Source organism: Sciurus vulgaris, assembly GCF_902686455.1.
Source record: "Sciurus vulgaris genome assembly, chromosome: 10".
NCBI lineage: Eukaryota > Metazoa > Chordata > Mammalia > Rodentia > Sciuridae > Sciurus > Sciurus vulgaris.
The window spans coordinates 126204426-126232272 of record NC_136470.1 but is presented as its reverse complement, the minus strand read 5'-3'; the positions used below and the strand labels follow the sequence as shown (position 1 = coordinate 126232272).

At 36.3% G+C, this 27847-nt stretch overlaps 1 protein-coding gene across 1 annotated transcript; it reads left to right on the top strand.

Moving 5' to 3' along the window:
• On the top strand, window positions 1-27815 carry COPB2 (COPI coat complex subunit beta 2). The gene is made up of 22 exons (XM_079156402.1): window positions 1-155; window positions 4859-4996; window positions 8053-8139; window positions 8345-8471; window positions 9359-9507; window positions 10698-10844; window positions 11837-11936; window positions 12606-12748; window positions 12998-13197; window positions 14695-14805; window positions 16131-16219; window positions 16306-16412; window positions 17623-17766; window positions 19271-19401; window positions 19645-19852; window positions 23386-23496; window positions 24447-24661; window positions 26393-26485; window positions 26578-26758; window positions 26953-27021; window positions 27156-27227; window positions 27451-27815. The coding sequence occupies exons 1-22, from the start codon at window positions 153-155 to the stop codon at window positions 27541-27543; spliced, it is 2718 nt and encodes a 905-aa protein (XP_079012528.1). The 5' UTR covers window positions 1-152; the 3' UTR covers window positions 27544-27815.
• Window positions 27816-27847: the final 32 nt, after the last annotated feature.

Below are 27847 nucleotides of genomic sequence, written 5' to 3'. Positions count from 1 at the left end.
GCTCAGGCGCTCAGGCGCCGGCCTAAGACTATCGCGAGAATTACTTCCCGGAAGTTCCACGTCAGTCAGTCGGCCGGTCAGTGGGTCGGTGGGTTTCTCAGGTCCTTCTTCGCCGGGATCCAGTGAGCTCCCGGGCTCGGACCGACGGAACCATGGTAGGAGCCCTATCGGCTGCGGCCCATTCCTGGGGTTCCTTGACTGAGGGCCGCCGTATGCAGGGGTCTGTGCTCCCGCTGCGGCCGCCGCCTTTGGCCTTGTTGGGTCCCTGTTCTGTTTGAGTCCTGGGAGGGAGGAGGTGATGGGGACCAGCAAACGGGCTTGTTTTGGAGGCAGTGTCTGTTGAATGAGGGGTCCCTGGCTCCTTGGGCCTTAAGGCATTTGCCAGACCATCTAAGGTCTGCACTGGGGTCAGTGGTCTAGGGAAAACGTTGAACTCTGTGGGCAGCTTCTGCAAAACTGCTCCATGCTACACTTAAAACGGTGACAGCTAATCTTGCACTCCTGTCGGGCTTTTTCCCGGAATAGTGTGCAGACTGCCAACTATGAATTTGAGCAAAGAAGAAGAAGGGGGGGGGGAGTAAATAGAGTGTATGGAGTTTTAAGTGGACTTTCCAATACTTTGGGAGCCAGCTCTTAAGTTTTCTAGAGGGAAAAGGATTGAGAGTTGTTTTTAAAGCTGGCTAATGTGCTTTCCCGCATTGCAAATGCAACGAAAGCAGTGACTGGTCGGTATAGCAAGCAATCAGGACAGCGCATTTTTATTACCACTCTTACTCCCAAACATTCCCTATAATGCCTTTGCATACGTGTATTATAATAATGAAGAAAAACAATAGTGAGAATATCTTTTCTGAAAAAAAAATATTTTTGTAAACATTTTTCTGCCTTTTTTAAATATGTTAAGGAGCACATGATCAAATATTTTGGAGCTTGAAGACTGTGGGTTAATCACTTCAAGTCCTTTATCTTGCAGTTTACAAATTAAGTTGAACAAGTCTTCTTGTGGTAGAGTTGGAGTTGTGGTGGAGTGATCCCTTTGGGAAACTGATGAAAGTTATGGATACTGCCAGAAGAATACTTAGAGAAACACACAGTTTTGCCAAGCAAAGGTGCCACTCACAGACAGCTCCCTTCACGGCCTATTCATCTGTAGACTTTCTTTACTCCAGGTTCAGGGCCCTTGAAAAAGACCTTAAATCTCTTAATTATACCACTTTATATTATTAATAACTTGTGCTGGTTTGGGTCTCCTGTGCTTGCAGTATGAACATTTTTTTAAAAAAGCCCTTAGACCTGCCAAACTTCATATTTAAGTACCAAATATTTTTATAATGAAGTATTGCCATCATTTAATACACAGTCAGCCCTCCATTTCTTTGGGTTACATATCCACAGATTAAATAAACTGCAGGTTGAAAATTTGGGGGAAAAAATTTGAACATGTATAGACTTCCCCCCCCATCTTCAATCCCTAAAAAATAAAGTATTACAACTACCTACAGCATTTACATTGTATTAGGTATTTTAAGTAATCTAGAAATGATTAAAAGTGTAGAGAAGGATGTTTGTAGGTCCTGTACTCCACCATTTTTCATAATTTGACTTCAGCATCTGTGGATATCCATGGGGGTGAAGTTGGGGGGGCACTGGACCCAATCCTCTACAGATATCTAGAAACAATTTCTGTAGAAAGCACAAATTGTGAATTTATTCATATTGTTAAATTGAATTTTAACAAATTGTTTAACAATTTTAACAAATTGTTAAATTATTCATATGCTCATTAAGCATAAGAGTATTTACTGTGTACTGCGCACTTTGCTGAACATTTGCCAGCTACTTCTCAAAATAGCTGGTAGATTTTATAAATAATGTTTATGGAATAGTTACTATATGACCAGTTACTGCTGCTTCTGAACTCTGAATTTAATTCTCATAACACCAAAAGGTAGATATTAGTATTATTCCTGTTTTACTCAAGTCAAATCCAAGAGTGGTTAAGTGTACTCACCCAGAATTGTACATAGAAAATGTGGAACCAAAGCACTGGAACTCAAGTTTGAATCCAGTGTGACTCTGTAGAGCTGGGTTATACTCTATTCCTAACCCTTCCCCCATTCCCAAATATATAAAGGACTGTGCAAATAAAGACATGTATAAGCAGTGACCCTGTCCCTAAGGAGCTTCTACTCTAGAAAGCAAGAAGAGACATAGGCAAAATATACCATGAACATTTCCAAATGAAATCCTACAATAGCCCCCAGGAAAAGAATACTTCAGACTAGAGTAATTAGAAAGACGTTATTGATGACAGTTGCATTTAAGCCAAGTCCTGAATCATTCATCCTTTGGAAGATGGAGGAGTCATTTGGAGCATCTTAATCATCTTTGTCCCAGCATGCTTAAAACTTATTCAAAGTCATCATTGAAGTGTTGGAGGAAATAGAGCAGGAACTCTGCCTATTCTTTTTAAACTGGAATTTGCTCTTTGAGAATATGTACAGAGTTCCCTAGTCCACTTTCTGGAGTATCACTTTTACTCATTAATTAAAACATTGTTACAGTAAAATATGGGGTTTATGAGTCCAATTTCCTCAGTTCTGGAGGAACAGTATTGGATGTACTGGCTTATTTGAATGCCCCTACCCAGGTTCCTAGCACAAAGGCACCATGTTTGTTGACTTTAAGGAGACCAGAAAAAGATGTTAAATTTAATGATAGTAATTAGTGGGGCAAATTTCAGAAATGGTTGAAGCAAAAGGTTCTGCTTCCCTCAAACTAGCAAGGAATTCAAAGGTGATGGTTTTAAAGTGGAAAGGAAGGTATAACAGTGGAAACATTTTTGAGGCAATTGAAAAGTCAGAAAACTCAGATCCTTTAAATAAAAGGTAAAGGTTGTTGCTAAAAGTGAAGGAGGTGTGTATAGGAAGGAGTAAGAGCAAACACTGGAATAGTCAGTGACCCACGTTTGGTAGAGAGTCAAACAAGATAAATAAATATCCTGAGATATTTGCTTTGTCTCAGGAAATTACCTCTGCTAGATACTCATTTCATGTTGAAAAGTAACCTTAAATTTTTATCTCATTCATAATTATCATGAAAGATAAAAAAATGATAATGTGACAGTAATTCAACTTGGCCAAATAAACTTTAAGGTTGTGTTTAAGACCTGTTGAAGGTGAAATATATTTTAAATCAGATTTTTGTCAACCTGTCTACAAGAGAGAATTCAATTTTTTGTCCTAGGGTATCATTGTCTAGCTTGAATTGACTTTTCTTCTAGAATGGCATACACAGAAGAACTGAGAAAATAATTAATCATATATTTTCTGTTCACATAATTTTTAAAAGCCAATTTCACTTAAGGATATCATGAAGAATCTGGCTTGAAAAAAATTATTTTAAACTATTGTTATTTTCTTACTCAAGAGAATATTTTGGTTCTTATTTAAAATTGTTTTAATTTTTCGGTGGGTTTCTACAACTTATATTCGTTACAATATTGTAAACATTCCCTTTTGACTCTGAAGTCCTTCATGGACATGGATATGACCCCTTACTGATCACATCTTACTTGCTTAGCATTTATTAATATTTTTCTGCCAAAATAAATCTGCTTTTCTCTGAAGAACTCTTTTAATATTATGACTTAGAGTTCTAAGACTTCATAAATAACATTTCTTCAGAATATTTTCTGACATGACCCTAATGACATGGGCACAAAACTGTGATTTAGTAGATAATTTAAATTTATTCACTAGGTAGTTTATAAACCAGAGGTACTCAAAGTGTGTTCTTAGTGCCTTAGAGATCCCCTTTACTCTTCCAGGAGGAGCGCAGATAAGTTCTCCTAATGATAAGATGCTATTGGCCTTTTCCACTATGTTAATATTTGTACTGATGGTGTAAAAGTAATGAAAGGTAAGCCTGCTGGTGAAGAGGCACCAAATTATACTGATAGTGTATTCTCCATTGTCACACAATTTTTAAAAAGCCAGTTTCACTTAAGGATGTCATTGATTAAACAGTGAAAGTGATTGATGGTATTACATCTGAACACTTGAGTACACATCTTTTAAGTTCTGTATGATGAGATGAGTGGGATACATAAAGTATTTCTGCTGCTGCCTACTGAAGTATGATGGTTGTCTCATGGAAACACACTTATCCATTTAGGTTGGGATCTTTACATGAAACAGTGACCAAGAAACTAGTTATTCAGACTTGATTATTTGTTAGACATACTCTTAGTACCCGACAGTATTCTTTGCTAACGACAAATTAGAACGTCTAAGTGAAATTTAGAATTTTAGAGAACTGTCCCTGAACTTGATGGATTCCTAATATTTAAGACTTATCTGTTGAGGTAGATGGTGATATTAATGAATGTGATCTTTTCAATACAGTACAATGAAATACATCAACATTTAGAAGATATACCTAAGTCAGAGAACCAACATATTCCATATAACCAATTTGTGATGCTACAAAATCATGCATGAATGAGCCACTCAAAGTATAGGACAGACCATTGGATTTTAATTTAACAAAGTATAAACAGTTCATTAGTTTGGTCTCAGATTCCACATTACAAGTATCTTGTAAGAAACTACCACTTCTCAAGTTTTAATATGGTATCAAAGAAGAATATTCTGTTACTTCAAAAATTATTAAAATATTCTTTCCAACTATATATCTCTGTGTGGCCAGGTTTGTTGATTTTTTTTTTTTTTTTAAATTGTGGTGCTGGGGACCGAACCCAGGGCCTCGTGCTTACAAAGGCAAGCACTCTACTAACTGAGCTATCTCCCCAGCCCACTTGATTTTTGTTGTAATGTTGTTTTTTTTTTTTCCTTAGCCTCTCCGACTTGATATTAAGAGAAAGTTAACTGCTAGATCTGATCGAGTTAAGAGTGTGGATTTGCATCCTACAGAGCCATGGATGTTGGCAAGTCTGTACAATGGCAGCGTGTGTGTTTGGAATCATGAAACACAGGTAGGATTTTTTAAGGACTTTATTAGAAATAAAATACTGTGTTGGACTTTTAGTTTATAATGAAATAGTACTATCATAACAGATAGCAGTAGCTGTGTGCATACTACTTTCTAAAATAAATTGATACAAAGTATTTTAATTACTGTGCAACTACATTTATGAGAGTATGGCTCGCAAGAGAAACTCTTCTGAACAAGTTATGTGTGATATTTATATCTAGTTACTCTGATGTAGGTAATATTAACTCTTCTGTGAAATTGAGGAAGTATATGTTAATGTAAGATAATTTGCTATAGATAAAGTATTTAGTAGTTCATTTTCTATTCAGTGACTATTCTGATCATCTTGAGTGGATTTTTAATTGTTTCCCCAAATACTCAAGGTAATGATATGCAAGTTACTTTCAATCAAACACACAAAAATATTCATAGTCAACTTTTGATTATATATATGAGAGTATGTCTCTTCTAGATTGTCTGCCTTAATGCTTACATCATTCTCTTTCACCTAAGTAAATTTTTCTCATATTTTCTGCAATCTTTCAGACTGTCTTTGAAGATTTTTCTTTCAGTATACAAAACATGTCATTAGCACTATACTGTACAGTGATGTGGCTGCTTAGGTAGTAATTATCTTCAGCATCCAAAATTAGGTTCTTAAAGTTTGATAAAATTCACATTTGAGGAGTTTAAGATAGCAAAAATAGGATTAGAAAGCCAAGGTCAGGAGTAAGCCTAAAACATCTTTGTATGCTTATACTCATAGTGAAATAGCAGTGACTACACACTAAACCAGGCTCCGTTAGAATGACATTTTATGCTCATTAACATTTTTTTCTCTGCTGTATCCCAGTGCCTATATCATTACCTGATACATAGTAACTAGTTAATAATCATTTATTGAACAAAAGAAAAAAAGGAATGTTATGTACCAATTTCAGGTCTTTCTTGTGACTTCCTTTTACTTTATGAAGATAATATACCTGACAGCTTTTCTCTATCTCCCCCTCTGTTCCCTTTTGGTCTAGTCTCCATCCAAATGTTTAAAGTCCTTCTATTTTATGCTTAACAGATATGTTAGATTCTCCTCTCCCTAATTCTTCCTGGGGATTCCCTCTATTGGCTCAGTTAACCCATCTGCTGGCATTATTATTTCACTGTCATATGTTCTAAAGGCCAGGTATAGTTCCCTCATATTCCTCTAGGCTTTACCATAAAATACCTCTGCTTTACCTAGGCCATCCACTTTGCCTCTTCTTTCTTTATTGTTCCCGTGTATATTCTCCTCTTGGGCTGTCTGCTTCTGCTTTTGTAATTCATATCATTGGTAATTTATTGTTTAATTTCTTTCCTTTGAGATTGGAGGTTCTATGAGGATAGGGATCCCCATAGTCTTATTTCCTACTATCCCTCCAGTGCATAAGGCACTATGTGGCAGTGTCAGGCTTGTGGTAGATACTCAGTAGGTCTTTATTGAGCGATCAATCTATCTTTGGTTCTGTCTCCCTCCTTCCTTCTATCACTAATAGAAGTAATTTGCCATTCATGTATAATGAGAAAAAAATTCTTGAGAGGGCCAAAATGGGTTTTAGAAGTTAATTCAGATGTACTTAAATTTCAAAAAAGGAGACTTTATATACTCTTTGAGTGGATGCAATTTTTTTTTTAAAGTAGTGATTTATAATTCAAAGCCAACTTGCTGATTAAATTATATGGAAAAGCCTGTTACCCACACTGAGCATCAGTTTATTTTATTTATACTAAAGATGATATTGTTATAATCTTTACATCACAGGATTGTTAACAGGATTAAATAACAGACAAATTGTATGTGAACCTATAAAAGGCTGGGTAAATATTAGTCATGACTTTCCTAATTTACGCTGGGCATTTGTATGTAATGTGTGTGTAGCTTTTCCTCTTCTGTGGATTGTTTAGCTCCCAGAGTGTGGAGACCACCTCTCATGTAGTTTGTACCAGCCACAGTACCTATCGTGATGCTGAACCATAATAGTTTGTTCTACAGCTGATTTATTTTCACTGCTTCTCATATCCCAGGATTTGTTGACTCCTTATGAGCTTTGATGGATTTTCCTGCTATCTTATAGATTACATGTTCTCTGCTCTCCGTGCATACATCATAAGTCAACTGGTAGCAGATGTGTAGGTGAGCGCTGATGCCCCATTTTTTCAAACTTTGTCTAAAGCAAAGTCTGGCCTGGGAAGCCAGAGTAGGCGCAACAGTGACCAGTCCCTGTTACTTTGTTTAATGTACATGGTTTTTAACCAGTAAGATTATATTGTGTTCCTTATTTATTTCATCATTGATTTCTGGAACAAAAAGTAATCAAAAAATAAAGTTTGATTTTTTAGACTCTTAAAGAACAGGCATCAAAGAGAGAGGAGAGAGATGCATTCATCTCTGCTCTTTCCAAGAGGTCTTATAGTTTTCTACCTTTGTCCTACGGATATAACCCACTCTGAGCACCTTGAAAGGTTGTGATACTTACTGACAGCATATAAATATATTCATATGGAAGTATATCACTAAGGTATATAAAAGAATCATATTTTGTTCGAGTTACTTCTGTGGGTTCAGTTTTAAAAAGAAGAAACTAAGATATAATTTATTCAACAAATACTCATTCCACACTAGTTGTATGCTGGCTGCTAGTTTGGTTTCTGGATGTACAGTGGGAAAGATGATTCCTGCCCCTGGAGAGCATAAAAAGGAATATTGAAGTTAAGCATGGAGCAGAAATGAGGCTATGAGTAGCAAAGGTAAGGCTGGAAAGTGAGGAAAGGGCCAGAGCACAGAAGATCTGGAATACCATCTTGTGGACACTTGTTTTCTCTTATCTTCTAAAAATATTTTAACTTCAAACCTGTTAAAAAGATTATCAGTTCTTTTTTAATTTTAATGTTGATCTTTCATATTTTAGTATGAGAATATTTTTAATAAGAAGTCATGTAAATAGTCAAATGTTTTAAATACATTTGAATAGATTTTTCAGTCATTTTCTCATGACTTAATGTGTGTATTGTTAAATTTTAAAGACCCTGGTGAAGACATTTGAAGTGTGTGATCTTCCTGTTCGAGCTGCAAAGTTTGTTGCAAGGAAGAATTGGGTTGTGACAGGAGCAGTAAGTAATTATATAAATTTCTAATCCTGTTTTTTTTTTTATTGGTCAGTGATTAGGTAAATTAATTGCAAAATTTTGATTCCTGATTTGTTTTGTTCATTAGTGCAGTGTTTAGAAGCATGGACTTTGTTCCTTGAATTCACAATAGTTTTTCATGCAATTTACTTCCTAATAGTGATGGTGGCTTTTAAATTTCCATTACTAGGATGACATGCAGATTAGAGTGTTCAATTACAATACTCTGGAGAGAGTTCATATGTTTGAAGCACACTCAGACTACATTCGCTGTATTGCTGTTCACCCAACCCAGCCTTTCATTCTGACTAGCAGTGGTAAGAGATGACCTCTTTTGGTCATGGGTGTCTCTTTGGGTAATGCATTTTCATTCAGTAAGACATGCTATTCTTTAACCGCTGTTACAAGTAGAGTTCTAATTTCAAGCAGTTTTTAAACCATTTAAGTCCATTACTGTGCTATTGATGCTGCTTGCTTTTGTAGTTTAATGGAATATCAGTTGTACTTAGGATTGCATAGCAATTGCTCCAATTCCTGTCAGGGAAGACCTGAAGGTCTAGATGTTTAAACATCTGCTGAACAGAAAGCTAGTTTACATACTGATGAGTGAGTTGGCAGATTGCCACAGATCCTAGTCACTTTTATCTTTATATTCAGCCTTTTTCACTCCTGCTATTATGTATAAAACAGTAGACCTTTGGGAGGGCAATTAAAATGAGTAGTGCTGAATTGGTAATAGCTCTTTGAAACATTTTTAAATTAAAAATTGAGAACATTTTTTAACCAATCTCATAAAAGCAAATGCTTATTCTTGCAATAGTCATTACTATTATTCAAACACACTTGCATTGCACTTTTGTCATTCTTCGAAGCCCACTGAGTTCTTTTTTAAATTTTTTCACAAGATTTTGTATTTTCTATTAGTAATCTGTTTTATTTATTTTATATCCACTCTTGTGGCCTTGTTGCTTAGCTGGTCAAAGTGTCTGTCTAGCATATCCACTCTTATAAAGAGTTAAGTTTTTCTGAGGATAAATAAGGATTTTTGAAAATTCTTTCTCAGTTTCAATTCTATATTTATAAATCACAGAAGGTGCAGTTTATTTTAGGTTTGCTGCCTTGAAAGGCACAAAGACTCTCTTAGTTCTGAAATTTAAAAAAAAAATAGAATTTACAACTAACTTGAGACTTTCTTTTGGCCCAGATGACATGCTTATTAAGCTCTGGGACTGGGATAAAAAATGGTCTTGTTCCCAAGTGTTTGAAGGACACACACATTACGTTATGCAGATTGTGATCAACCCCAAAGATAACAATCAGTTTGCCAGCGCATCTCTGGACAGGACCATCAAGGTAGGGTGTCTGCTCTATGTATCAGTTATCACCTTCTTGATTTGTTTTCCTCCGGAGAACGACCCAGCTTTCAAGGCTTAGCAGTTTTACTCTGAGAAGCTCTCGTCGGACATCCATTCACCTCTGGACAAAGCCAGTTATGATCATCCTGTATCTCCCATTTTCTTCCATTATGACCTTTCTCACATTGTCATAATCCATGTATTTTTGGAAATCTTTGTCCCCTGAAATATTGGATGATTGGGGCAGGAAATGTATTTCCTTCTTCCTCCAGACATTGAGTAGCAAACATCACACTGCCTTGGGTGCACTTGCGATTAGTACATGTTGCAGTGACTGCATTCATATTCCTTTTTTCCATTATACTATTTAAAATACAGACATATAGGCATAGATTTAAAATCGCAACAATTTTTGCTTACGTTTGCTACGTATGTATGATATTTTTATTAGCTTTTTTTTTAACTTACATAAACTTTTATGTGTCTATCTTAAGGTTTTGAGTTTGCTTCTTTTTTCCTTCTGTTGGATTATGCTTGCCTTTGACATAGGTTGGAAACTTTGAAATTAGTTTTAAACTTCTTCACTAAATTAGGTTTATCTTGAGAACAAGATTTACCTTTGGCCTAAGTAAAGTCTGTGGTATAGAGTAAATATAACCATTTTACTTTTTTTTTTTTTTTTTAAAAACATATATTTACTTCCTATAGGGCCTTCCACATGTTAGGCACCCAGTAAATATTTGTAAAGATAAAGCTCAATCCTGTAATTTTTTACTGCTCTTCTATACTTTATATTTTTTTAATTAAACAGTAGTTTTTATCTTTTAATACATGTAACTAAATCCACTTTCCTTAGCAGTGTGTATTAAATATTTCCTAAAATTATTTAACCAACCTTAAAGCAGTGTTTCTCAAGGTGTTCGATCTAGATTCCATCTAGCTTCACTATAGCTCAACTGAATTCAATAGGGATAAAGCCTGGAAATTGGCATTTTCAGAGAACACCATAGTGTTTCTGCCCTCTGGAAATTTAACTGAGAACAAAAACAAATAAGTGAAAACCAATGAATGTTCCTTAGCTTTTCTCTCCTGGGCTTTGGCCTTTTATGTAGTATGTCACAGGGTGGTGGATCTGCCTTCTAAAAGCAAAGCCCTGTACTGACTGGCAGATGCTGTTGCTCTCTGAAGGTGTGGCAGCTGGGCTCTTCATCACCAAACTTCACTCTGGAAGGACATGAGAAAGGCGTAAATTGCATCGATTACTACAGTGGTGGCGACAAACCATACCTCATCTCAGGTGCAGATGACCGTCTTGTTAAAATATGGGATTACCAGGTACAGTTTATTCATGGCCTTACTTGCCATATGTTAGACATGTTTTTTAACTGTTTCTTACAAGACAGCTAAAACTTGGGTTGTTGCATCTTTTCATAGTAAAATAATTTAAGACCTAAGTATTGGCACCAAAATTGTCCCAGAATTTTCCATAAAAATGAACACTGGGTGGGGATGTAGCTCACTGGTAGAGTACTTGCTTAGTATGTGCAAGGTCTTGGCCTTGATTGCTAGCACTGCCAAAAGCAATACAAGAAGACACAAATGCACAAGATTTCAAAAATAAATGCTCACATGTTTTCTTTTTTTCATTTAATAATAGAAGTTATCAATTTTAACATTTTAATCTTAAATTATACATAAATTATACATCCTTGAGTATCCTCATTGGTAGACTTCCATTTATATTTGAAAATAGATCAGTGAAAGCATCATAACATAGCTGTGATACAACCATTTTGTCACATAGAACTCTTGTAAACCTAATTATAAATTCCTGATACCATGATTTGTCGCTGTGAAATATTCTTAAATTTGTTTTGTTTCTTTTGTTTTTCACATCAAAAGTTTCCCTAAGCAGTTAATATAGTAAGACCTAGAAAACCATTTATACTTTGAAATGTTTTCAAATTTGTCCCTAAGTTCAGAATTAAAATATTAAAGACTAAAGTAGCAGTGTCTACTTAGTCCACAGATAGTAGGTGTGAATATTGTAGGGGAAATTCATTATTCTAAAAATTTGGGGAAATAGCATTCAAATGAAAACCTAGATCTTTTATTTTGTCTTCTTTAATGATAGTTACATTTACATTTATCTGATCTATTAAATTAGAGAAAACATTCATGTATTAAAATAATTGTTTCAAAAATTTCTACGTAAGATTTATTCAGATTGTCATAATCTCTATCATTTATAATGTATCTGTGCATTGAGAAAATTAAGGATGGTTACTTTTTACTAGTAAAAATGTCTTTCTGTATCTTGATTACAGAATAAAACATGTGTGCAAACACTGGAGGGACATGCCCAAAATGTGTCTTGTGCCAGTTTTCATCCTGAGTTGCCAATCATCATCACAGGTTCAGAAGATGGTAAGTTAGAGCATATGTTTATTCATGTGTTCCTGTTAATTATTCAGTAGGTATTTCAATCAAGTGATTTGACCCACACCACTGCATTATAATGGGAGGTTTCCAGTGGTTTTGATATTTTTTATTAGAATACTAGACTTAAGCTACTAAAGAGTAAAAGGGACTTTTTTGTTATCATCTTCATCATTCTAATGTAGTTTGATTCTATCACTTTAATAAGAGGACACCCAGATGTTCTAGAGAAAAACTGAAAGAGCATATGTGTCTGTCAGAAAAACCTGGGTTTCAAATTCAGGCTCTGTCACTTGGTGAATGTGGTTTGGGCAAATTATGAAATGAGAACACATACCACTCCGTGGGACTGTGTAAGAGGGTGAGAAGAAATTAGCGTAGAACGCATCTGGCACATAGTAAGCACTCTGCCCAGGAAATCTTGTTACTATTTCACACCTCAAATTGCATTTCCTAGTTTTAGTTTCTTATGGATTTTCCATTATTATGTTTATGTTCCTTTTTAAAATCAGTTAAAGATTATAGATGAAAAGAAATGGTCATTAAGTTGCCAGGTATGTTTTCTACCGGAATAAAGACTTCCCTGTAGCTCATTTATCTCACAGTTTATTGTTGGATGTTTGTATCAAAAGGGAGTATTCACATTGTTATTTTTAGGAACAGTCCGTATTTGGCATTCAAGCACTTATCGCCTTGAAAGCACTTTGAATTATGGAATGGAGCGAGTGTGGTGTGTGGCCAGTCTGAGAGGGTCTAACAATGTGGCTCTGGGCTACGACGAAGGGAGCATCATTGTTAAGGCAAGTATCCATCTCTAAATACCCATGAACATTGACAAAGCCATTTTCCTTGTAACTTAGTACTGTCATCTTCCAAGTCACCAGTTTTATTAACCTGGCAGTTCTTTCATTCAGCACTAGAGATTAAGTAACAGTGTTTTAAAGTGGAAGAAGGAAATAGACTCTCTGTTAAGGGGGAAAGAGTGTCCATTTTGTGTGGTTTTATTTGTTTTCCTTTTAATTGCTAAAAGCCATTTGTCATTCTTCTAGCTTGGTCGGGAAGAACCTGCCATGTCCATGGATGCCAATGGGAAGATCATTTGGGCCAAACATTCAGAAGTCCAGCAGGCCAATCTAAAAGCAATGGGAGATGCTGAAATTAAAGATGGAGAAAGATTGCCACTGGCAGTAAAGGATATGGGCAGTTGTGAAATATACCCTCAGACTATTCAGCACAATCCTAATGGGCGGTAAGTCCTCACCAAAATCTCTCTCTGAGCTTCTGTGTGTGTTAGAACAGGGTGTGCACACACATGCACAGCATATCCCTGGGGTAGGCATCTCTAGTCATTCCTCTCTGAGCTTTTGCCCTTGCTTAATGATCCCCATCACAGCCACAGGCTGTCATTGCCAGTTGACCAAGTTGGCATGCAAGGTGGAGCAGTTAAATTGTATTGTATTTATTTTTATTTCACACGTGTTGGGTTCATGTACCTGTGTGCTTCTTTGGGGGCAAGGATCATGTCTTATCCTGACACTTGGTAGGTGTTCTTAATACTCGCTCATTCATTTCTCTTAAGAAAAACTGACTCTAAGATACGTATCTTTTGAAAAGTTTTGGAATTGGTAATTCTGACCTTTATTCCTAATTTGAACATTAGATTGCTATTGCCTTAAGAATTATAAAGCACCAAACATCTTTTGAGTCTTGTGAGAGAGGAGTTCCTAGAACAATGAGCTTTAAACCTGAGAGCTTTAAAAATCATTTTATAGGTCTAGGATGTAGTTCATTGGTAGAGTGCTTGCCTAGCATTCACAAAGCCCTGAGATCAGTCCCCAGTACAGTGCAACAGAGAGAGAGAGAGAGAGAGAGAGAGAGAGAGAGAGAAAATTCCAGAAAAAAACAATTCATCATTTTAAAAAGATGACTTAATAGTGTATGTCTTGAATATTTAAAAAAGGCAAAGTATGCTGCCAAAGGTCAGTAAATGACATCAATAGTTATTTGTAACATAATCAGTTTTCTTATGAAGGTTATGAGTGCATTATATATAGTTCCCTTGATATCATAAAACATTCTTTGCCATGAGGTTGGCATTTTACCTTTGGCAGTCTTTTGGTAGCAGGCATTTTACAGTGTTCTAAATGATAACTTTGAAGGGGGTTGTTTTGTGTCTACTGGGAAAATTTTACTTGACTATTTCATAATCTGTTTTTATTCAGTAAATAGGATAATTATTTAAATGTTAATTTTAAATATTAAATTTTAATATTTAAATAGCATTTAAATTATTTTTATGAATTTAGTAGTCACTAAAAATTAGAATAATATATTTTTCTTCATTAGAATGAACAGTGTCAGAATGAAGATAATTTTACTATAAGACAGTACCTTCTACGGTGTAAGTGTCATGAACAAAGTGCTAGCCATCTTGGTGCACAACAAATTCTAGTTGAATAACTGAAATCCTCCATTCTCACCTTCTTGTCCTCGGTTTCCTTGGTTTGTAAGAGAAGCCTATTGCAATAACATTTTCAGCAACAACTTCAGCATTTGCTTTTGGATTTGTTGCCTAGAATATTTTTGTGTAGCTTGGTATTCAAAGAAATATAACTTTTAAAGATATTAAATTGTAATAATTTACTATAACAGCATGCTCTTAGAATTATTTTGCCATAAATATGAATTTCCGTTTCTTGACTTCTTGGCCCTCTGTATATCCCTTCCTGACTTGTGTAATTTCTAGGTTTGTTGTGGTGTGTGGTGATGGGGAGTATATCATCTACACAGCAATGGCCTTGAGAAACAAGAGCTTTGGTTCTGCCCAAGAATTTGCCTGGGCCCATGATTCTTCTGAGTAAGTTTGGTCTTTATGTTTAAGTTCAGTGTGCTCTAACTGCTCTTAGGTGTCATGTGCCACTCTCTGGGTTCTCGAGGCTTGTGTTTTCTGTATTCCTCCCTGTTAAAGATGAGTTCCATCAGAGTAGCCCATTATAAGCTTAGTCAGTGGCAACTGTGTAGTGCAAACCTTTGTCCTTTCTGTAGTTAGCATTGTGCTCTCTCAGTCAAGCTAATAATCTAATAATGCCATTAAACTAGGGACCCAGCACCATTTCCTTGATGAAGCCTTTGGCAGCACCTGGTACTTATGGGCTTAAGACAAGTTAGGCCCTCACTTCAAGTCCTTGCAGACCCTCCCGAAGACATTTGTCATAAGGCACAGCTGCCTTTTCATGAGCTAATTGGGAGAGGCCCTTTTTACTTTGAGATGGGTCTCACTAAGTTACTTAGGGCCTTGTTGAGTTGCTAAGGCTGGCCTCAACCTGTGATCCTCCAGCTTCAGCCTCTCTAGTTGCTGGAATTATAGGTATGCGCTCCTATGTCTAGCTCTTGGTCTCTGTTTTTAAGGAAGAAACCTAAATATAAGTTTCCTTTTGATTCCGCACATAGCTAATGAGCCACTTATCACAATTTTTCTTAAAATTTTAAAATCACTTTTAATGAGATGTAAATTATATAAAACAATACACCATTTTAAGTATATAAACATTTCAGTGGATTTGGAAAAATGTGTATAATCCATAACCACCTACACAAATTATAGAACATTTCTGTGTCCCCACAAAAATCCCCTTATTTCTCTTAATAGTCCATCCATCCCCACCCACCCACTCCCCATCCCCAGTCAAACACTGATCTGTTTTTGTTATTGTATACATTAGATTATCTTTTTAGAGTTTCATATGATGGGATCATATGGTATGTACACTTGTACCTGGCTTCCTTTGCTCATGATATTTTGAGATTCCTCCACATCATTGCCTGTATAAGTAATTGGTTCCTTTGTGTACAGAGTGGTATTGTATTGTATACATATATTGCAGTTTGTCTAGTCGTTCACAAGTTAATAGACATTTAGGTCATTTCCAGTTTCTAAAATGGTTTGTAAGTCCTGGTAATCTATAGAATCATCATATGAAACCTATTCCTTATGTATCCACATGTAAAGAGTTCACCAATCTCTTAGGGGAAAAAAAAAATCAATGAATCTTCAAATATTCTTTTTATATCCATGTATAATTAATTACTCAATAGTTGAAGATATTTCTAATGTATAATTGAATTATGGTTTATCATATCATGCTGTATTTGTTTTCCCTATCTCCCCCTGCCCACCCCCAGATATGCAATAAGAGAGAGCAACAGTGTTGTGAAGATATTTAAGAACTTTAAGGAAAAGAAATCATTTAAACCAGATTTTGGAGCTGAAAGTGAGTGTCATTTACTTATGATACAATTTAAAAGCTCTGTAATGGTTCAAAAACATCTAAGCCAGATGTTTTTATGTTCTTTTAAGGTATCTATGGAGGCTTCTTATTGGGCGTCAGGTCTGTAAATGGCTTGGCTTTCTATGACTGGGACAATACAGAACTCATACGCAGAATTGAGATTCAGCCCAAACACGTGAGTTTTCATTCCTTTGTTGTTGTTGTTGTTGTTGTTGTTTTCATATAAGGGAGTTTATTAAGCAAACAGAGTCTCCCTGCAGGGTAAGAGAGAAAATAAGAGGAAAAGAAAGGGAAAGAGAAAGGGCGCTTGCAAGAAAGAGTGTGAAAAGGGAGGAGGAGAAAGTAAGCAAGTGTGTAGGAGAGAAAAGCAAGAGAAAAGATCCCTTTGTTGTTTTTGGAATGTTCATCTTTGTGATGAGGTCTGGATCCCTGAGGCCAGGAAGAGACCTTGTACCCTGCTGTCCCTGTCTCATAGTGCTGCACACAGTGCTATTTGCCTCAGAATTGTGGGCGTAAATGAAGCAGTAAACATTGGATATTTTGAAAAGTATTTTTAAAATTATGTAATTCCAAGTGCAATTCATATTTCAAATGGCTTTAACAGCATAAAAAAGCATGCTTAAGGGAAGAAGTCAGGAATTTCTTGACTTGGAAGGGAAGAAGTCCTTGAGAAGTCCCCACCCAGTCAGAAAGGCTGCTGAGATTTATCTGAATGGCTGCTTAAGGTTCAGGTGACTGTCTCTAGTGACAACATGTTGTACTTTTAGAACTAACTTCCTGCTACTTTGACAGCTTTCACTGGTCAGAAATTATCTTTGTAGATAAACTAGCCTCCCTATGGTCCTGGCTCTGTCTTCTAAAGTATGGTGATTCCCCAAGTGGGAAAGTGGGTGTGGGGGGACTACTTTGTCCTTTTTTATGTATAAACATAGATATGTATCTATGTACCATATGTATTTGCTTTATATACACATGTAAGCAAATATACAGTGTAATTATAATTATGGTATTAATTTTTTAGGGGAAATTTTAGAGAAAAAAAATCTAAAAAGGCTTTTGGGGGGGGGGTGGGAGATAATGAAAATAAAGGGTAAGAAATAGTGTTCTAGAGCAATAGGGAATAGGCTAATGCTCTTCTAAATCCCAGCACATCCAGTGGTTACCAACAGCTCTCCTTCCTCTTTCCCACTGGTCTTTCCATTGCTAGGCCAAATAGAACAGCTCTGCTCTGTCCACCCTCCCAAATACATGTGTAAGTACACTGCAAAAATTAAAGGCATATTTATTACTATAAGATCAGTCTTATAAGAAACAAGGTATATGCTGTTTGTCCTACCCATTCAGAAGTCCAAATCAGTTGTCTATGTTTGTTTGTTGTGTTACAGATTTTCTGGTCTGATTCTGGAGAGCTTGTCTGTATTGCCACCGAGGAATCATTTTTTATCCTTAAGTATCTGTCAGAAAAAGTCTTGGCTGCACAGGAAACACATGAGGGAGTTACTGAAGATGGCATTGAAGATGCCTTTGAGGTAATTGCATCAGTATGACTTTAGCTTTGTTTTTAAATGATTTATATGTGTAAAAACAGACTGCATTAGTAAAAGCATTTGACAGAATACAGCATCCATTGATGTTCAAAACACTAGAAAACGTCCCTCAACACTGTAAAAGCTATACATGCTAAACCCAAGGTCAGTATCATTCTAAATGGAGAAAAATTGGAAGCATTCCCTCTAAACACTGGAATAAGACAGGGATGCCCTCTTTCACCACTTCTATTCAACATAGTCCTGGAAACTCTAACCAGAGCAATTAGACAGAAGAAAGAAATTAAAGGAATACAAATAGGAAAAGAAGAACTCAAACTGTCCCTAATTTGATGACATGATTCTATATTTAGAAGTCCCAAAAAACTCCACCAGAAAACTTCTACTCATAAATGAATTCAGCAAAGTAGCAGGACATAAAATTAACACCCATAAATCAATTGCATTTCTATAATCAGTGATGAAACAACTGAAAAAGAAGTCAGGAAAACTATCCCATTCACAATAGCCTCAAAGAAAATAAAATAGATGGGAATCTAACAAAAGAGGTGAAAGACCTCTACAGTGAAAACTACAGAACACTAAAGAAAGAAATTGAAGAAGACCTTAGAAGGTGGAAAGACTGCCCATGCTCTGAACATGAGTGGAAAAATATCTGTTCAAGGATGGGAGGAGTGGAGGTTCACCAGATTGGACAGCAGGGAATGGGGGAAAGGGAGAAGGGATGGGAATGGGAAAGATAGAGTGAATCGGACATGACTTTCCTGTGTTCATATATGAAACCACAACCAGTGTAACTCCATATCATGCGCAACCACAAGCATGGGAAGTTTTACTGCATGTATGTGTGATATGTCTAAATACATTCTACTGTCATGTGTATCTAAAAAGAACAAATTTCAAAAAGCAAAAACAAATTTCATTTAAATTAGCATTTCATTAAAGTTAGGATTGAGGAAACTAAGCATTTAAAGTGTTCTGGTGAAATGTGAAAATTAAGATCTTGGCTCAAAAAACAGAATCTGAAAGTAAATATATTTAAAAGAAATTCATTCTTCAATTTTAGGGAATCTTTAGAATGATATTTCGCACTAAGAAAATTCGAAGTTGTTTTTTTTCCTAAACTGTATAGCCAGAGTGATTTAAATGAGCTCCCAGATGGTAAAGATAAATCCACCCATGGTGTAGATATTCTCCAAGATGTTGCAAAATCTTTCATATTCCAGTTTCATGTGTATTGGGGTTTAGATTAATTCTCTTAGATCACTGTTTTGAACTAACCATGAGATTTCATGACAAATACTCAACTAGAAATCTGTTCTTAAATGAAGAAAGAAGAGAGAAATTTCAAGATTTTCTTTCTTGAAATAGAGTTTTGTTGTGCATTCCTTCTTTTTTACCTTGTCAAAGTCAACTATATTCAGCCTTTTGTTATTGACAGATTTTTAGTCTTGGATAATGTAATCATAGTATTTTCTTTCTACAGGTTCTTGGTGAGATTCAGGAAATTGTGAAAACAGGCCTGTGGGTAGGCGACTGTTTCATTTACACAAGTTCTGTGAACAGATTAAATTATTATGTTGGAGGAGAAATAGTCACCATTGCCCACTTGGACAGGTAGTGGAGTATAGTTTTGCTTTTGTCTTAAGCATCCTAAATTTAAAAGTGTGCTTTTTCAATAGAACCTGTTCCTGGCTTGTAGCAGTAATTGGCCGATTTTCCTGTGTTATGGTTTTAGTAGATTGCCTCTTGTTAAGCAAAATTGCATTAATCAAATGGAAAGATATTGAATAAGAAGCAAGAGGGGTATGTGTGTGACTGTAGATTTGGACTTCTAATTTAGTTTCTGTTTTTTTGTAGGACTATGTATCTCCTGGGCTATATTCCTAAAGACAATAGGCTTTATCTGGGTGATAAAGAACTGAACATCGTTAGCTACTCACTGCTGGTTTCAGTCCTGGAATACCAGACTGCTGTCATGAGGAGGGACTTTAGCATGGCTGATAAGGTCCTTCCTACAATTCCCAAAGAACAGAGGACCAGAGTGGCACACTTTTTGGAAAAACAGGTAAGAGTTTTCTTTTCTCTTTCTCCTTCCTTCCTTCTTCCTTCTTCCTTTTCTTTTTTTTTTTTTCTTTTGTGTATGTTTTTTCAAACCAGCAATTTAACAGAATGTTGGTATGATTTGCATGTAGCTGTGGAATTTCTCCTGTCAGTTGGTTGCAGCATATGTAAACCTACACTCTTCTTTCTTCTTTCTCGGTGCTCTTTGTTCCCTCTTTAAATATCAGTAAGAATTCATCTGTCCTCCCCTTCTATGTACCTTTTTTCCATTTTCTTAATATTTTTATTTCTGCATTGCAGTTTTCTATCTCATCTGCCCTTTTTTTAAATTATGGTGAAATACACATAACACAAAATTCACCATTACCAAAATGTCTTTTTCTTAATGTAATATTCATGCAAAGTAATATGTGCAACACCACATGAATTAAGTTCTTTAAAGAAAAAGCTGACTTCCCTTTTTCCTGTATCCTTTTTACTCACTAGAGATAATTAGTTTAATTCTTTTATCTAATTGTTTTTGTATTTATTTTTACATCTCTAAGTAACATGCAATATAGCATTAGCTATATTTTTTCATCAGCTTTAGGCATTTCTTGTGACTTCTGTCCTATGGAAGATGAGGATGTAGCTTGCTTTCACCCCTGCTGCATCTACCACATACTCTCCTATCCCTTATCTTTCATGTCCAGTAACGTTCATTTCATTTAGATGGGTTTTTGATGTTGATATTATTGTGGCTGTGTAAACACTGTTCATGGTGAGCCATGTGATATATTGTACTTTCCCTTCCAATAATTGTTTGTATTCTCTGGAGTTCAAAATTATCTCCCTACCCCTTTGTTTAATTTTCTCTGTACTTATGGTAAATTTTCCCTTGACTCGCTTGCTCTCCAGATTCCTTGCACTTTCCTTTCAGTTTGTTTAGTCTGCTTCAGGCTAACTGGGATTCCACGCTGGTCCTGTGTATTCCCCTCATATCATGGTGGGAGTTCCTTTGCCTCTCCTTGAGTTGGATCCATTGTTGTCTATATCCCCTGTCTTCTTGCCTGGCTTACTTCCTATCTCATTGGAACCTGTCCTTCAGTAGTTGATTTTTAGTGTATGAACTATTTTTTCTTTGTGGAAACTTTTTTTTATCTTGTTCCCTGTTCTGAAATGGTCTGATGATGGTGGGTCTTGGTAGAGGTCAATTTTCATTCATTCTACCAGGATTAGATAAGTCCTTCTAATTGGAGTTGTGTGTCCTTCATTTCTGAAGATATGTTCATGGATTGTTCAGTAGCTATTTCCTTTTGTTGTTTTCTATATTCTCTCTTTTGAGAGAGAATTGAAATATTGAATACAATGGGGTGTTTTCTCTTTTTTTTGTTGTTGCTGTTCTCTAATTTATTAAATCTCTATCGTTTATACAAGAAAGGTTCTCTTACTTTGCTGAGGACCTGAATTTTGGGGTTGTTTTTAGTGTTGAAGTTTTCCTCCTACATGGTATGCTCCCTTCAAGTTGCTTTTATTGATTCATTTTGTTCTTTTTTTCTTCTTGGCCATTTTTCTCAGTATCTCACGATCCTCAGGCTATCATTTAATAGTGCAGGTTTAAGAAGCAGATCAGAAGGTCCAAGTCTGTGGGTGTGGACTTCATAAGTGATGTAGTTGGCCATTTGATTGGGGCACCTCCATGTCAGTATCTTCACCTAATTAACTTAACCCCTTTTCATTTATTCATGTAATTAGCATCTAACAGTGTTCAAGGCACTGATCTAGCTGACATACAGCCCTCATGGAACTGATGTTTTAGTGTTTTAGATTTTACAGAGAAGCTCTCCAGTGACCATCATCCTGGGGGCTGAGTGGAAGACATCTTGGAGTCTCAGTATTTAGGGTTTCATTTAATCTACATTTTCATTCTCATAATCCTGTTTTTAGCTTCCTCCAGGCATTGTGCTGGGTGTTCCCAGATTGAAGACCTTCTGGTTTAGCTCTCTAACAAACAGACTTGACTGCGTTTGCACCAAGGGATAGGCGAGAAGAGAGTGGACGACCTGTGCAGTTGCTTTTAGGCTCCTGTTTGTTTTTAACCCTGTCCTTCATGCGACACCTTTGGGGATTCTGAGATGTGAATCAGGTGGTTTCCATGCTGTCCTTGCTCCTGATTTAGGGTTAGTTTTACTCCTCCACCAGCTTTCCAAAAAGCTTCCAAAATTGTATTAGTTGTTTCTTCTCCTTTTCTAGTGTCTCTTTGGAAGATTATGCCTTTATAAACAAAAACAAAAAAGCTCTTGGTGTCATTGTAATGACGACGTAGGGGAAACAGAAGTGTGTACATTTAGTCCACCTATGTCATCTGCTTTGCCCTTGCTTATGGCTAACTAGTTCCAAAGACCTTCCATTTTTCATTCTTGGGTTTTAAGTTGTATATATCAGTGGAGTAACTCAGGTGGTGTTTTGTTTGTTTTGCAGTATTTGGGGATTGAACCCAGGGTTTTGGGCATACTGGACAAGCACTTTACCACTGAGCTATGTCCTTAGCCTATAACTCAGATTATTTACAATGTCTATTTATATTATATTCATGGATGAATGGGGAGTGGTAACTTGTATAATCTGAAAAGTTGTAACATCTTAACACACAATAAAGCCATCCTTACCATCCATCCTTACCATCCATCTTTACCATCCATCCTGAGCATTCTCCCTTGGTTTATGAAGAATAAACCAGCTCTGAGCTTTTCATCTAACCACCACCACATCCGTAGAGCTGAAAACCTTGCCTGTAGGGCAGATTGCATCTATACTGCTTGTCTTGTGGGAGAAGCTGATTTAGTAGTTAAATTAGTCTGTTTCTGATGGCTGACTGGAACATAGAAAGGAATTCATAGGCATTCTCACCTCTGGGATACTTACTGAAGTATATACTTGGAATATAGGCAGTGACACCTGATTAGCATCTGGACCTGCATACAAAATGTTTGCAAGTGGCTTACAGATGATGGAAAATTGTAAATTTATATTTTGACTCCCTTTCCCTTACCCATTTACTGACAGTAACTTCCACTGGAAAACAAGGCCTGGATTAAATAACCTCTGAGATCTGGATTTGTTTGGTGGGTAACCACTGTATCTATACCAGTGCACATGATTTCTTTTTGGAAGTAGCTCTTAATTGATCAATTTTCCAAAACCCCTTTCTTTTTGACATTTGTTTAAATTCACATTTCTAATTTTGCTAAGTATTGTTTACTTGAGTTTATCTAGAAAAGCCAGCTGCCATTTTCTTAAAAAACAGGTATTATGTGACTGAATACTCTGCCAGGTTTGTGCTTACCAGCTAATTCGATGACTTCTTAATTTTTGCTTTTCATTATTTTGTTATGTTACTTTTGTTTAATAAGTTGTGGGTTTCTGTGTCAGCAAGGTATTTTAGTTTAAGAGGGATGGATGATTTATCTGTGTGTACATTGTATCATATACACATATTTTTGTACTCACATCTCACACATATATGTACTTTTTCTTTTCTGCCTTCATTTTGTTTAGGGCTTCAAACAGCAAGCTCTTACAGTATCCACAGATCCTGAACATCGTTTCGAGCTTGCTCTTCAACTTGGAGAGTTAAAAATTGCATACCAGTTAGCAGTGGAGGCAGAGGTATGTACTAGTTCATGATTTTTTATAACTGTTGGAAAGATCAGAAGGTACATCCATGTGTTTGGTATAATGTTTTGTTATTAAAGTTTTTCAGGTGGAATTTAGTGAATCATTTTGGTGAGATTGTTTCTCTTTGGTCTTTATCAAAGATGCATTGTTAATTTGCATAAATTAAACAGATTTGAAATATTCTTAGCACTATAACTTAAGAAGTATTTTCCTATTTTGAGTGAGATCTGTTTTGCAAGAGAAGAAAATATTTAAGGTAGTAGGTAAATCAGTCTGGGAATTCTAAAAGAATATAGGCATCAATAATTTGCCAGTATCCCAAATTAATAAGAAAGATATGGATTTTAAAGCAGGATTCTAAACTGAATTAGAGATGTGTCTTTTGAAAGACAGTTTGATATTTTTTAGAGATCTTTGTATATTGTATACTCCTAATTTTGGTTTAAGTCTAGCATTTATTGGTAAATTAATTTCAGATGTACAAAATAAATTTTACCTATATTAAGATCATCCAAATGTGTAGCGTTTTGATTTTTGAGAAGCTACAAATGACAGATATTTATTGTTAAATATTTAAGAACAATTTTTTCAAAAAAGTTTTATTAAATTCACTCTTTAGAATAATTGCAATCTAATTACCTTAAAACTCCAGTTAGCTTGTTTTGTTTCCCTGTGTAGTTACAAAATAAAAATTATTTGATAGTTATTCATGCATCATTAAAATTATTTGAATTTTGTATGTGAATAATTTCCATTTCCTCATTATAAATTTTATCATTTTATTTTTGGTAGTGCAACTTAATAAGTACAGCTCCTATGTGTGTGTGTGTGTGTAAAGTATCTTCCATTGTCAGATAGTGATGTTCAAGAGAATAAAGTTGATGTTGGAGATTGGAATGCTTATTTTCAAAGGTATTTTAATTTGGAAACTCTTCTTTTAGTCAGAACAGAAGTGGAAACAACTTGCTGAACTTGCCATCAGTAAATGTCAGTTTGGCCTCGCCCAGGAGTGTCTGCACCATGCCCAGGATTACGGGGGTCTGCTGCTTTTAGCCACTGCCTCTGGAAATGCTAGCATGGTGAACAAGCTAGCAGAGGGTGCGGAGAGAGATGGCAAAAATAACGTGGCATTCATGAGCTACTTTTTACAGGGCAAGTAAGTATTAATCCAAGTTTAAAAGACCTCGGGAAGCACAGTAATTAAAATTTCAACATTAATTGTGAGGCTGGTTTTTAGAGAGGAAATCCTGGAGAGAACTGATGCTGGCCAGGTGATGTTGAACAGTGTGGGCAGTAAGACAGTGCTACCTTGGTGGCACTGCTTCAGCAGGGTTTAAATGTGTGAGCTAAAGGAGCTGTTCAGGTGGGAGAAACGTCAAAGCCCTTTCTCAACAGCCTGCCAGTTAGTGGCTGGTGCATCTCACCGTTTGACAGGAGGAGGCTGTCATGCTGCTCCAGTTGGTGTCTGAGTGGCAGGTGCCTTTACCCAAAGTGGGTAATTTTGATCTGTTTGTGGCATGGAGGAAGGAGGTTGAAAATGCCAATTACTTTTAGATTTGAGTTCAACAGAAAAGCATAAAAATGTCACGTATTTTTAAGTCCAGTGTGAAATCATTTAGAAAGTATTTGGCCCTATTATGAAATAAAACCCAAAAGTATTCATTAACCTTGCCCTGCATATTAATTTTTTTTAACTCCTACACTTCATCATAAATATACACACACACACACACACATTTTTTTTTTTTTTGGCCAGGCATGGTGGTTTCACACCTCTAATCCAAGCTACTTGAAACTACTTGAAGGGCTGAGACAAGAGGATCACAAATTCAAGGCTAGCGCTGTCAACCTAGTGAGACCCTGTGTCTAAATAAAAAGGGCTGGAAGTGTAGCTCAGTAGTAAAGGGCCCCTGGGTTCAGTACTCAGTACCACAACAAAACAAACAAACAAGCAAAAAAAAACTTTTTATTTTTTTGATGCTGAAGAACAAACCCCAAGGCCATACAAATGCTAGGCAAGCACTCTACCCCTGAGCTATACCCCATTTTAAAACTTTGTGCACCCTGATATACGTATGTGAATTTATATTCCTGCAAAAATAGGTCCACTATTTTTTATGCATAATTTAAAAATGTAAAAATTTTCTGAAAAGTTTTTTTATAACTCATTTGATGACAAAACCTGACAGAACTCTAGAATACTACTTTTAGTTGCTTTTTTGCTACTCAGTATGTTTTTACTGCATTTAATAGTCATGTTATTGCAAAAATATTGTTTGGGGCTTTTGTTAGGTGCTTCTTCTACTCCATTTATAGCATATGTACTTTATTACCTAAAACTTTTTTTTTCTTTTGTCAATATTTTATTGTGAAATTTTTAAGCACACAAAAAAATTGTAAGGCTTAGTAAACACACATATATGTAAAATTTTTTAAAAAATCTGAATTCTGAAATGCTTTATAAAATTGCAAAGAAAAAAACTGGAGTTAGAAAATAGACACCATTGGTATCCTTTTCTTCTACCGGACACCTCTGGATTATCTGGTCCAGCCCACATTGGAGATGCTGAAACTGAATTTCTGCTTGCCTACATCCTGAAGCCTTCAAAATTTGCTAATCCAAACTGCCTTGATCCTTTGAAAAGGCCCTTTAGGTTCCCTCAAGAGTTGTAAAAACTGAGTACATTGAAAGAGGTCATAAAAGCTGCCCTAGCCCCCACACACTGGAAGTCCACCCCGTCTGCAGTACACCGTTAAGACGAGTTACATGGCTCAGGAACAGAAACGAGATGAATGTGAAGGGAACATTAAATCCACATTTCTTTCAGTGTTAAGTGCTGTTGTAGTGTTTATTCTTGTGACAGCACCTCTCCTCCTTAATCTTCAGGCTCGATGCTTGCCTTGAGCTTTTGATCAGAACCGGACGATTGCCAGAAGCTGCCTTCCTGGCCCGAACTTACCTACCCAGTCAGGTTTCAAGGTACAGACTTTTGAATTTTAGGAAGAAACATTTCAGATACAAACAGGGCACACTTATGTAGATTCTCTTTGGTTTCATGATGTCTATAATAGGGTAGTGAAACTCTGGAGAGAGAATCTCTCGAAAGTCAATCAGAAAGCTGCGGAATCCCTCGCTGACCCAACAGAGTATGAAAACCTTTTCCCGGGATTAAAAGAAGCCTTTGTTGTTGAAGAATGGGTGAAGGAAACACATGCTGATCTCTGGCCAGCCAAACAGTACCCACTAGTCACGGTGAGTGGGTGAGTGGCCAGGTGCCAGGCTTGATTCAGTGTGACTACAGGGTGGGAGCATATTCACTTCAAGGTTTGAGCTGTGCTGGATACATTGTTGCTGAGTTAAGAGCTATATTTAGGATTTAGGCCAAGTTTCCAGAGCAGGTATAATTTCAGGAATTTTGATTTCATCATTGCTTTATTCTCTGATAGCCAAATGAAGAAAGAAATGTCATGGAAGAGGCAAAAGGCTTTCATCCCTCAAGATCTGTAGCTCAGCAGGTCAGTAGAGTACTGCTTATTGATTTAAGTACCATCTTCCACTTCCTGATTCTGATCATGTTTCCCTCAGAGGAAAGGTTAACAATTTGTGGAAAAATTCATTTGTTTTTATGTCTTTCTACTTGGGCTTTTAGGACCTTGATGGGAAACCTCCTTCTCCTACTCCAGTTATCGTGGCCTCCCAAACAGCCAACAAAGAAGAAAAGGTGGGTCAAATGTAAAACTAAATCTCCCGTCCCTCCCCTGCTGTGTGCAGGCCCCAGGCCTCTGTGGTAGGTGATGCATGGAGAGTTTCAGAGCAGGGGCTTTGAAATGGGACAATGTGCTTTTTGACTATTAAGGAAATTTTACTTCTTACTCTGGATCAGGAACCACATTAACCTCTTTAACATGGTACTTTATAACTCCATCATTCTCTTTTGTTTGCAGAGCTTACTCGAACTAGAAGATTTGGACAATTTGGAATTAGAAGATATTGACACTACAGATATCAACCTGGATGAAGATATTCTGGATGACTGAACTGTGGTTTTCCATTTTTTGACTAAACAGATCATTATTATGTATAGATACTGATCATCACCCTGACCACAGTGCTTGGAAGGAACTATGAGAAGCTTCTTAGATTTTTGTATGTGAATGCTATGGACCAACAGGAGCACGAGGCCTCTTCCTAAGAAAGGAGGAGTTCATGTGCAGTTTAAATCACTGTTCTTCATTAATTAAGAGAGACATGGGCTTTGATATTTTTCATACTGTCATCAGACCATATCTCATAAAATTCTTTGAATTAAGGAGGATACTCCATTTCCTTTCTGAATAATGA